The sequence below is a fragment of the Phyllobates terribilis genome, unplaced genomic scaffold (assembly GCF_046119375.1).
Source record: "Phyllobates terribilis strain yellow unplaced genomic scaffold, ASM4611937v1 Scaffold_2__4_contigs__length_985480577, whole genome shotgun sequence".
In the NCBI taxonomy this organism is placed as follows: domain Eukaryota; kingdom Metazoa; phylum Chordata; class Amphibia; order Anura; family Dendrobatidae; genus Phyllobates; species Phyllobates terribilis.
Genome location: NW_027362762.1, coordinates 34,664,547 through 34,677,303, shown reverse-complemented (window position 1 = coordinate 34,677,303; position 12,757 = coordinate 34,664,547). Strand labels below are relative to the sequence as shown.

At 52.1% G+C, this 12,757-nt stretch overlaps 1 protein-coding gene across 1 annotated transcript; it reads right to left on the bottom strand.

Moving 5' to 3' along the window:
- Positions 1 to 3,494: 3,494 nt before the first annotated feature.
- Positions 3,495 to 4,769, bottom strand: LOC141243854 (sialidase-3-like; the record flags this gene model as incomplete). The annotated part of the gene is made up of 2 exons (XM_073668956.1): positions 3,495 to 4,481; positions 4,560 to 4,769. Coding segments are annotated over 2 exons (1,197 nt in total), but the record flags the coding sequence as incomplete, so codon positions are not given.
- Between the last annotated feature and the right edge of the window lie 7,988 nt (positions 4,770 to 12,757).

The window sequence follows — 12,757 nt, the reverse complement described above, 5'->3', positions numbered from 1 at the left end:
GAGGAGGTGCAGAGCAGATACGATGCCGGAGGGTGAGGAGGTGCTGGGCAGAGACGACGCCGGAGGGTGAGGAGGTGCAGGGCAGAGAAGGCTCCGGATGGTGAAGAGGTGCAGAGCAGAGAAGGCTCCGGATGGTGAATAGGAGCAGGGTAGAGACGGCATTGGAGGGTGAGGAGGTGCAGGGCAGAGACGACGCCGGAGGGTGAGGAGGTGCAGGGCAGAGAAGGCTCCGGATGGTGAAGAGGTGCAGAGCAGAGAAGGCTCCGGATGGTGAATAGGAGCAGGGTAGAGACGGCATTGGAGGGTGAGGAGGTGCAGGGCAGAGACGACGCCGGAGGGTGAGGAGGTGCAGGGCAGAGAAGGCTCCGGATGGTGAAGAGGTGCAGAGCAGAGAAGGCTCCGGATGGTGAATAGGAGCAGGTTAGAGACGGCATTGGAGGGTGAGGAGGTGCAGGACAGAGACGGCTCTGGATGGTGTAGAGGTGCAGGGCAGAGAAGGCTCCGGACGGTGAATAGGAGCACGGCAGAGTCGGAAATGGAGGATGAGGAAGTGCAGGGCAGAGACGGCTTTGGAGGGTGAGGAGATGCATGGCAGAGGCAGCTTCGGAAGTTGAGCAGGTGCAGGGCACAGACGGCTTTGGAGGGTGAGGAGGTGAAGGGCAGATACGGCTCCGGAGGATGAGGAGGTGCAGGGCAGAGACGGCTCCGGAGAGTGAAGAGGTGCATGGCAGAGATGGCTCCGGAGGGTGAGGAGGTGCAGGGCAGAGACAACTCCAGAGGGTGAGGAGGTGCAGGGCAGAGACGGCTTCAGAGGGTGAGGAGGTGCAGGACAGAGACGGCACTGGATGGTGTAGAGGTGCACGGCAGAGACGGCTCCGGACGGTGGATAGGAGGACGGCAGAGTCGGAATTGGAGGCTGAGGAAGTGCAGGGCAGAGACGGCTTTGGAGGGTGAGGAGGTGCATGGCAGAGGCAGCTTCGGAGGTTGAGCAGGTGCAGGGCACAGACGTCTTTGGAGGGTGAGGAGGTGAAGGGCAGATACGGCTCCGGAGGATGAGGAGGTGCAGGGCAGAGACGGCTCCGGAGAGTGAAGAGGTGCATGGTAGAGATGGATCCGGAGGGTGAGGAGGTGCAGGGCAGAGACAACTCCAGAGGGTGAGGAGGTGCAGGGCAGAGACGGCTTCAGAGGGTGAGGAGGTGCAGGACAGAGACGGCTTCAGAGGGTGAGGAGGTGCTGGGCAGAGACGGCTCTGGGGGGTGAGGAGGGGCTGGGCAGAGACGGCTCCGGAGGGTGAGGTGGTGCTGGGCAGAAACAAGCCCGGAGGGTGAGGAGGTGCAAGACAGAGACGGCTCCAGAGGGTGAGGAGGTGAAGGACAGAGATGGCTCCGGAGGGTGAGGAAGTGCAGAGCAGATACGATGCCGGAGGGTGAGGAGGTGCTGGGCAGAGACGGCTCTGAAGGGTGAGGTGGTGCTGGGCAGAGACAACTCCGGAGGGTGAGGAGGTGCAGGACACAGACGGCTCTGGATGGTGTAGAGGTGCACGGCAGAGACGGCTCCGGACGGTGAATAGGAGGACGGCAGAGTCGGAACTGGAGGCTGAGGAAGTGCAGGGCAGAGACGGCTTTGGAGGGTGAGGAGGTGCATGGCAGAGGCAGCTTCGGAGGTTGAGCAGGTGCAGGGCACAGACGTCTTTGGAGGGTGAGGAGGTGAAGGGCAGATACGGCTCCGGAGGATGAGGAGGTGCAGGGCAGAGACGGCTCCGGAGAGTGAAGAGGTGCATGGTAGAGATGGATCCGGAGGGTGAGGAGGTGCAGGGCAGAGACAACTCCAGAGGGTGAGGAGGTGCAGGGCAGAGACGGCTTCAGAGGGTGAGGAGGTGCAGGACAGAGACGGCTTCAGAGGGTGAGGAGGTGCTGGGCAGAGACGGCTCTGGGGGGTGAGGAGGGGCTGGGCAGAGACGGCTCCGGAGGGTGAGGTGGTGCTGGGCAGAAACAAGCCCGGAGGGTGAGGAGGTGCAAGACAGAGACGGCTCCAGAGGGTGAGGAGGTGAAGGACAGAGATGGCTCCGGAGGGTGAGGAGGTGCAGAGCAGATACGATGCCGGAGGGTGAGGGGGTGCTGGGCAGAGACAACTCCGGAGGGTGAGGAGGTGCAGGACACAGACGGCTCCGGAGGGTGAGGAGGTTAAGGTCAGGGACGACTCCGAAGGGTGAGGAGGTTCAGGGCAGAGACGGCTCCGGAGGGTGAGGAGGTGCAGAGCAGAGACGTCTACGGAGGGAGAGGTGCTGGGCAGAGACGGCTCTGAAGGGTGAGGAGGTGCAGGACAGAGACGGCTCCGGAGGGTGAGGAGGTGCAGGACAGAGACAGCTCCGGAGGGTGAGGAGTTGCAGAGCAGAGACGTCTACGGAGGGAGAGGTGCTGGGCAGAGACGGCTCTGAAGGGTGAGGAGGTGCAGGACAGAGACGGCTCCGGAGGGTGAGGAGGTGCAGGACAGAGACAGCTCCGGAGGGTGAGGAGTTGCAGAACAGAGACGGCTCCGGAGGGTGAGGAGGTGCAGGGCAGAGACGACTCCGGAGGGTGAGGAGTTGCTGGGCAGAGACGGCTCCAGAGGGTGAGGTGGTGGTGGGCAGAGACGGCTCCGGAGGGTGAGGTGGTGGTGGGCAGAGACGGCTCCGGAGGGTGAAGAGGTTCAGGGCAGAGACGGCTCCGGAGGGTGAGGAGGTGCAGAGCAGAGACGGCTCCGGAGGGTGAGGAGGTGCTGGGCAGAGACGGCTCTGAAGGGTGAGGTGGTGCTGGGCAGATACGGCTCGGGAGGGTGAGGAGGTGAAGGGCAGATACGGCTCCGGAGGATGAGGAGGTGAAGGACACAGACGGCTCCAGAGGGTGAGGAGGTGCAGAGCAGAGACGACTCCGGAGGGTGAGGAGGTGAAGGGCAGAAACGACTCCGGAGGGTGAGGAGTTGCTGGGCAGAGACGGCTCCGGAGGGTGAGGAGGTGAAGGGCAGAAAAGACTCCGGAGGGTGAGGAGGTGCAGGGCAGAGAGGGCTCCGAAGGGTGAGGAAGTTCAGGGCAGAGACGGCTCCGGAGGGTGAGGAGGTGAAGGGCAGAGACGACTCCGGAGGGTGAGGAGGTGCAGGACAGAGACGGCTCCAGAGCGTGAGGAGGTGCTGGGCAGAGACGGCTCCGGAGGGTGAGGAGTTGCTGGGCAGAGACGGCTCCAGAGGGTGAGGTGGTGCTGGGCAGAGACGGCATCAGACACGTGGATGGGGATGATATAGTTCATGGGAAGATCCCTTTAAGGTGTCCATGATAGAGAGGAGTGGATAGAACCTGTTAATTACAGGGGGGGATCAGACACCATCTAATGAGCAGTATGAGAGCGTGTATCGGGGGTCAGGAGAGTGGTGGATGGCGCCATCTTGTGGCCCCTCAGTGCATTCCTATACTGGGTTACTTTTGGCACCCGGAGACTTGGCGGAGGCCCCGACACTCGTGATTAGGGCTTAGAGGAATTGTTCAGCAGCTCGTCCATCGTGAACCTCCGGAAGACGATCTTTTCGCACGCCGCGTCCTTTCCGCATTCAAATAAGCAGGCGAAGGAGTGAGTGTCCTGGCACACCGCCAGGTCCGAGTACCCGCTGGGACCCTCGTTGATGACCCACGGTGGGGTCCAGGTGGACGGCACAAGGGGTGATTTATTCAAGTAGACTCCTAAGTCCACGCGGCCCCGGCTGCTGGTGGGATGGGAGTAGAGGAGCCAGGACGTGACGCTATGCTGAAGGGGCGACTCTTCCCCGCCGTCCGCCTCGTCCTGAGTTGCCTCCGGAGGCCTGTAGCTCACCACACTGCCCTGGCAGCCATGAGGCGGCTCACACAGGCTTTTATTGTAGTGGGCATCTGTGAACTCCATGGACTGGGGGCTGCTGGTCGCCTCCACCCGGTAGCGCTGACCGGTCCTGGCGCTGCAGTACAGGAGGTCGTTGCCGCTGCTGCAGGTCACCTCGGCCACCTCGCACTCCCCTGTCTTCTGCCGCCACAGTCCGCTGCCCTTGTGCCAGCTCTCTCCGCGGTCGTCGCTGTAGAAGATGAATGAGTGGGGCTTGGTCTTCCAGGGGACGGGCAGGCCGCAGACGCGGGAGTGGATGTAGTACAGGTACGCGGGCACGATCAGCCTGCCCGACGGAGAGCAGACGCCGTGACCGGGGCCAACCGTCAAGGTGGCGCAGCTCTTCAGGTCCTCACCCAGGACCTCCTCCGTCACGTCTTTCGGTAGGCTCCACGATTGGCCGTGGTCGCGGCTGGTGACGTAGCAGAGCCGGGCGGCATTTCGGCCGGTTATGATTTGCCGGAACTCGGAGATTTCGCTTTTTACACAGACGAAGAAGAGGAAGACGGTGTCGGTGTCGGGATGGTACAGCGGGCAGGGGTTCATGGTCCGGTGCCCCGGTAACTTGGCGTGGCTCACCGGCATTGCGTCTTCCCACTAAGGAGGCAAAACAGATGGAGACGTTGGAAAGTCACAAGATCAGACGCGGAGAGAGGTGACATGAGGAGTCGGTACCTGCACCTCCCCGCGCTGCACCCGACCGCGCCGCACCACCAGGTACAGGGCGTCCTGATCATCGGGGGACGAGCGCTTCTCCGCCAAGGCCAAGAAGATGGAGGGAAGAAGAGCAGAGCCGGGATACGATACGTCACACCGCCAGGATCCTGCTGGAACAGGGTCACCGAGTCCAGAGAGAGCGCCCCCGACATGTCTGTACCCGAACCTGCAGGACAGCGGATACACGAGACTGACAGCCGAGAGCAACCTGTATCTAATCCTGTGTGATACTGAAATGTGTATCTAATCCTATCCTGTGATACTGAGCCGTGTATCTAATCCTATCCTCTGTGATACTGAGCCGTGTATCTAATCCTATCCTGTGATACGGAGCCGTGTATATAATCCTATCCTGTGTGATACAGAGCTGTGTATCTAATCCTATCCTCTGTGATACAGAGCCGTGTATCTAATCCTATCCTGTGATACGGAGCCGTGTATATAATCCTATCCTGTGTGATACAGAGCTGTGTATCTAATCCTATCCTCTGTGATACTGAGCCGTGTATCTAATCCTATCCTGTGTGATACAAAGCCGTGTATCTAATCCTATCCTGTGATACTGAGCCATGTATCTAATCCTATCCTGTGTGATACAAAGCCGTGTATCTAATCCTATCCTGTGATACTGAGCCGTGTATCTAATCTTATCCTGTGTGATACAAAGCAGTGTATCTAATCCTATCCTGTGATACTGAGCCATGAATCTAATCCTATCCTGTGACACGGAGGCATGTATCTAATCCTATCCTGTGTGATACTGAGCCGTGTATCTAATCCTATCATGTGATACTGAGTTGTGTATCTAATCCTCTCCTGTGTGATACTGAGCCGTGTATCTAATCCTATCCTGTGTGATACTGTCTGCTGAGCCGTGTATCTAATCCTCTCCTGTGTGATACTGTCTGCTGAGCCGTGTATCTAATCCTATCCTGTGTGATACTGTCTGCTGAGCCGTGTATCTAATCCTATCCTGTGTGATACCGTCTGCTGAGCCGTGTATCTAATCCTATCCTGTGTGATACCGTCTGCTGAGCCGTGTATCTAATCCTATCCTGTGTGATACCGTCTGCTGAGCCGTGTATCTAATCCTATCCTGTGTGATACCGTCTGCTGAGCCGTGTATCTAATCCTATCCTGTGTGATACTGTCTGCTGAGCCGTGTATCTAATCCTATCCTGTGTGATAACGTCTGCTGAGCCGTGTATCTAATCCTCTCCTGTGTGATACTGTCTGCTGAGCCGTGTATCTAATCCTATCCTGTGTGATACTCTCTGCTGAGCCGTGTATCTAATCCTATCCTGTGTGATACTGTCTGCTGAGCCGTGTATCTAATCCTATCCTGTGTGATACTGTCTGCTGAGCCGTGTATCTAATCCTATCCTGTGTGATACTGTCTGCTGAGCCGTGTATCTAATCCTATCCTGTGTGATACCATCTGCTGAGCCGTGTATCTAATCCTCTCCTGTGTGATACTCTCTGCTGAGCCGTGTATCTAATCCTATCCTGTGTGATACTGTCTGCTGAGCCGTGTATCTAATCCTATCCTGTGTGATACTGTCTGCTGAGCCGTGTATCTAATCCTATACTGTGTGATACTGTCTGCTGAGCCGTGTATCTAATCCTATCCTGTGTGATACTATCTGCTGAGCTGTGTATCTAATCCTCTCCTGTGTGATACTGTCTGCTGAGCCGTGTATCTAATCCTATCCTGTGTAATACTATCTGCTGAGCTGTGTATCTAATCCTATCCTGTGTGATACTCTCTGCTGAGCCGTGTATCTAATCCTATCCTGTGTGATACTGTCTGCTGAGCCGTGTATCTAATCCTATCCTGTGTGATACTGTCTGCTGAGCCGTGTATCTAATCCTGTCCTGTGTGATACTGTCTGCTGAGCCATGTATCTAATCCTATCCTGTGTGATACTGTCTGCTGAGCCGTGTATCTAATCCTATCCTGTGTGATACCGTCTGCTGAGCCGTGTATCTAATCCTATCCTGTGTGATACTCTCTGCTGAGCCGTGTATCTAATCCTATCCTGTGTGATACTGTCTGCTGAGCCATGTATCTAATCCTATCCTGTGTGATACTGTCTGCTGAGCCGTGTATCTAATCCTAACCTGTGTGATACCGTCTGCTGAGCCATGTATCTAATCCTCTCCTGTGTGATAGTGTCTGCTGAGCCATGTATCTAATCCTCTACTGTGTGATACTGTCTGCTGAGCTGTGTATCTAATCCTGTCCTGTGTGATACTGTCTGCTGAGCCGTGTATCTAATCCTATCCTGTGTGATACTGTCTGCTGAGCTGTGTATCTAATCCTATCCTGTGTGATACCGTCTGCTGAGCTGTGTATCTAATCCTGTCCAGTGTGATACCGTCTGCTGAGCCGTGTATCTAATCCTATCCTGTGTGATACTGTCTACTGAGCCGTGTATCTAATTCTATCCTGTGTGATACTGTCTGCTGAGTCGTGTATCTAATCCTATCCTGTGTGATACCGTTTGCTGAGCCATGTATCTAATCCTATCCTGTGTGATACTGTGTGCTGAGCCGTGTATCTAATCCTATCCTGTGTGATACTATCTGCTGAGCTGTGTATCTAATCCTCTCCTGTGTGATACTGTCTGCTGAGCTGTGTATCTAATCCTCTCCTGTGTGATACTGTCTGCTGAGCTGTGTATCTAATCCTCTCCTGTGTGATACTGTCTGCTGAGCCGTGTATCTAATCCTATCCTGTGTGATACTGTCTGCTGAGCCGTGTATCTAACCCTCTCCTGTGTGATACTGTCTGCTGAGCCGTGTATCTAATCCTATCCTATGTGATACTGTCTACTGAGCCGTGTATCTAATCCTATCCTGTGTGATACTGTCTGCTGAGCCGTGTATCTAATCCTATCCTGTGTGATACTGTCTCCTGATCCGTGTATCTAATCCTATCCTGTGTGATACCGTCTGCTGAGCCGTGTATCTAATCCTATCCTGTGTGATACCGTCTGCTGAGCCGTGTATCTAATCCTATCCTGTGTGATACTGTGTGCTGAGCCGTGTATGTAATCCTATCATGTGTGATACCATCTGGTGAGCCGTGTATCTAATCCTATCCTGTGTGATACTATCTGCTGAGCGGTATCTAATCCTATCCTGTGTGATACTGTCTGCTGAGCCATGTATCTAATCCTATCCTGTGTGATACTGTCTGCTGAGCCGTGTATCTAATCCTATCCTGTGTGATACTGACTGCTGAGCCGTGTATCTAATCCTCTCCTGTGTGATACTGTCTGCTGAGCCGTGTATCTAACCCTCTCCTGTGTGATACTGTCTGCTGAGCCGTGTATCTAACCCTCTCCTGTGTGATACTGTCTGCTGAGCCGTGTATCTAATCTTATCCTGTGTGATACTGTCTGCAGAGCCGTGTATCTAATCCTGTCCTGTGTGATACTGTCTGCTGAGCCGTGTATCTAATCCTATCCTGTGTGATACTGTCTGCTGAGCCGTGTATCTAATCCTATCCTGTGTGATACTGTCTGCTGAGCCGTGTATCTAATCCTATCCTGTGTGATACTGTCTGCTGAGCCGTGTATCTAATCCTCTCCTGTATGATACTGTCTGCTGAGCCGTGTATCTAATCCTATACTGTGTGATACTGTGTGTTGAGCCGTGTATCTAATCCTATACTGTGTGATACTGTGTGCTGAGCAGTGTATCTAACTCTATCCTGTGTGATACCGTCTGCTGAGCCGGGTATCTAATCCTATCCTGTGTGATACCGTCTGCTGAGCCGTGTATCTAATCCTATCCTGTGTGATACTGTCTGCTGAGCCGTGTATCTAATCCTATCCTGTGTGATACTGTCTGCTGAGCCGTGTATCTAATCCTATCCTGTGTGATACTGTCTGCTGAGCCGTGTATCTAATCCTATACTGTGTGATACTGTCTGCTGAGCCGTGTATCTAATCCTATACTGTGTGATACTGTGTGCTGAGCCGGGTATCTAATCCTATACTGTGTGATACTGTGTGCTGAGCCGTGTATCTAATCCTATACTGTGTGATACTGTGTGCTGAGCCGTGTATCTAATCCTATCCTGTGTGATACTGTCTGCTGAGCCGTGTATCTAATCCTATACTGTGTGATACTGTCTGCTGAGCCGTGTTTCTAATCCTATCCTGTGTGATACTGTCTGCCGAGCCGTGTTTCTAATCCTATCCTGTGTGATACTGTCTGCTGAACTGTGTATCTAATCCTATCCTGTGTGATACCGTCTGCTGAACCGTGTATCTAATCCTATGCTGTGTGATACTGTCTGCTGAGCCGTGTATCCAATCCTATCCTGTGTGATACTGTCTGCTGAGCCGTGTATCTAATCCTCTCCTGTGTGATACTGTCTGCTGAGCCGTGTATCTAATCCTATCTTGTGTGATACTGTCTGCCGAGCCGTGTATCTAATCCTATCCTGTGTGATACCGTCTGCTGAGCCGTGTATCTAATCCTATGCTGTGTGATACTGTCTGCTGAGCCGTGTATCTAATCCTATCCTGTGTGATACTGTCTGCTGAGCCGTGTTTCTAATCCTATGCTGTGTGATACTGTCTGCTGAGCCGTGTATCTAATCCTATCCTGTGTGATACTGTCTGCCGAGCCGTGTATCTAATCCTATCCTGTGTGATACTGTCTGCTGAGCAGTGTATCTAATCATATCCTGTGTGATACTGTGTGCTGAGCCGTGTATCTAATTCTATTCTATGTGATACTGTGTGCTGAACCGTGTATCTAATCCTATCCTGTGTGATACTGTGTGCTGAGCCGTGTATCTAATTCTATTCTATGTGATACTGTCTGCTGAACCGTGTATCTAATCCTATCCTGTGTGATACTGTGTGCTGAGCCGTGTATCTAATTCTATTCTATGTGATACTGTCTGCAGAGCTGTGTATCTAATCCTATCCTGTGTGATAACGTCTGCTGAGCCATGTATCTAATCCTATCCTGTGCGATAACGTCTGCTGAGCCGTGTATCTAATCCTATCCTGTGTGATACTGTCTGCTGAGCCGTGTATCTAATCCTATACTGTGTGATACTGTGTGCTGAGCAGTGTATCTAACTCTATCCTGTGTGATACCGTCTGCTGGGCAATGTATCTAATCCTATCCTGTGCGATAACGTCTGCTGAGCCGTGTATCTAATCCTATCCAGTGTGATACCGTCTGCTGAGCCGTGTATCTAATCCTATCCTGTGTGATACTGTCTGCTGAGCCGTGTATCTAATCCTCTCCTGTGTGATACTCTCTGCTGAGCTGTGTATCTAATCCTATCCTGTGTGATACTGTCTGCTGAGCCGTGTATCTAATCCTATCCTGTGTGATACTGTCTGCTGAGCCGTGTATCTAATCCTATCCTGTGTGATACTATCTGCTGAGCTGTGTATCTAATCCTCTCCTGTGTGATACTGTCTGCTGAGCCGTGTATTTAATCCTCTCCTGTGCGATACTGTCTGCTGAGCCGTGTATCTAATCCTCTCCTGTGTGATACTGTCTGCTGAGCTGTGTATCTAATCCTAACCTGTGTGATACCATCTGCTGAGCCGTGTATCTAATCCTCTCCTGTGTGATACTGTCTGCTGAGCCGTGTATCTAATCCTCTCCTGTGTGATACTGTCTGCTGAGCCGTGTATCTAATCCTCTCCTGTGTGATAGTGTCTGCTGAGCCATGTATCTAATCCTCTCCTGTGTGATACTGTCTGCTGAGCTGTGTATCTAATCCTCTCCTGTGTGATACTGTCTGCTGAGCTGTATCTAATCCTATCCTGTGTGATACTGTCTGCTGAGCTGTATCTAATCCTATCCTGTGTGATACTGTCTGCTGAGCCGTGTATCTAACCCTCTCCTGTGTGATACTGTCTGCTGAGCCGTGTATCTAATCCTATCCTGTGTGATACCGTCTGCTGAGCCGTGTATCTAACCCTCTCCTGTGTGATACTGTCTGCTGAGCCATGTATCTAATCCTATCCTGTGTGATACCGTCTGCTGAGCCGTGTATCTAATCCTATCCTGTGTGATACTGTATGCTGAGCTGTATCTAATCCTATCCTGTGTGATACTGTCTGCTGAGCCGTGTATCTAATCCTATCCTGTGTGATACTGTATGCTGAGCTGTATCTAATCCTATCCTGTGTGATACTGTCTGCTGAGCCATGTATCTAATCCTATCCTGTGTGATACTGTCTGCTGAGCCGTGTATCTAATCCTATCCTGTGTGATACTGTCTGCTGAGCTGTGTATCTAATCCTATCCTGTGTGATACCGTCTGCTGAGCTGTGTATCTAATCCTATCCTGTGTGATCCTGTCTGCTGAGCCGTGTATCTAATCCTATCCTGTGTGATACCGTCTGCTGAGCCGTGTATCTAATCCTATCCTGTGTGATACTGTATGCTGAGCTGTATCTAATCCTATCCTGTGTGATACTGTCTGCTGAGCCATGTATCTAATCCTATCCTGTGTGATACTGTCTGCTGAGCCGTATATCTAATCCTATCCTGTGTGATACTGTCTGCTGAGCTGTGTATCTAATCCTATCCTGTGTGATACTGTCTGCTGAGCTGTGTATCTAATCCTATCCTGTGTGATACCGTCTGCTGAGCTGTGTATCTAATCCTATCCTGTGTGATACTGTCTTCTGAGCCATGTATCTAATCCTGTCCTGTGTGATACCGTCTGCTGAGCTGTGTATCTAATCCTATCCTGTGTGATACTGTCTGCTGAGCCGTGTATCTAATCCTAACCAGTGTGATACCGTCTGCTGAGCCGTGTATCTAATCCTATCCAGTGTGATACCGTCTGCTGAGCCGTGTATCTAATCCTATCCTGTGTGATACTGTCTACTGAACCGTGTATCTAATTCTATCCTGTGTGATACTGTCTGCTGAGCCGTGTATCTAATCCTATCCTGTGTGATACTGTCTGCTGAGCCGTGTATCTAATCCTATCCTGTGTGATACTGTCTGCTGAGTCGTGTATCTAATCCTATCCTGTGTGATACCGTCTGCTGAGCCATGTATCTAATCCTATCCTGTGTGATACTGTATGCTGAGCCGTGTATCTAATCCTATCCTGTGTGATACTATCTGCTGAGCTGTGTATCTAATCCTCTCCTGTGTGATACTATCTGAGGAGCCGTGTATCTAATCCTCTCCTGTGTGATACTGTCTGCTGAGCCGTGTATCTAATCCTCTCCTGTGTGATACTGTCTGCTGAGCCGTGTATCTAATCCTCTCCTGTGTGATACTGTCTGCTGAGCTGTGTATCTAATCCTGTCCTGTGTGATACTGTCTGCTGAGCTGTGTATCTAATCCTCTCCTGTGTGATACTGTCTGCTGAACCGTGTATCTAATCCTATCCTGTGTGATACTATCTGCTGAGCTGTGTATCTAATCCTCTCCTGTGTGATACTATCTGCTGAGCTGTGTATCTAATCCTCTCCTGTGTGATACTGTCTGCTGAGCTGTGTATCTAATCCTCTCCTGTGTGATACTGTCTGCTGAGCCGTGTATCTAACCCTCTCCTGTGTGATACTGTCTACTGAGCCGTGTATCTAATCCTATCCTGTGTGATACTGTCTACTGAGCCTTGTATCTAATCCTATCCTGTGTGATACCGTCTGCTGAGCCGTGTATCTAATCCTATCCTGTGTGATACTGTCTGCTGAGCCATGTATCTAATCCTATCCTGTGTGATACCGTCTGCTGAGCCGTGTATCTAATCCTATCCTGTGTGATACTGTCTCCTGATCCGTGTATCTAATCATATCCTGTGTGATACCGTCTGCTGAGCCGTGTATCTAATCCTATCCTGTGTGATACTGTCTGCTGAGCCGTGTATCTAATCCTATCCTGTGTGATACTGTCTGCTGAGCCGTGTATCTAATCCTATCCTGTGTGATACCGTCTGCTGAGCCGTGTATCTAATCCTATCCTGTGTGATACCGTCTGCTGAGCCGTGTATCTAATCCTATCCTGTGTGATACTGTCTGCTGAGCCGTGTATCTAATCCTATCCTGTGTGATACCGTCTGCTGAGCCGTGTATCTAATCCTATCCTGTGTGATACTCTCTGCTGAGCTGTGTATCTAATCCTATCCTGTGTGATACTGTCTGCTG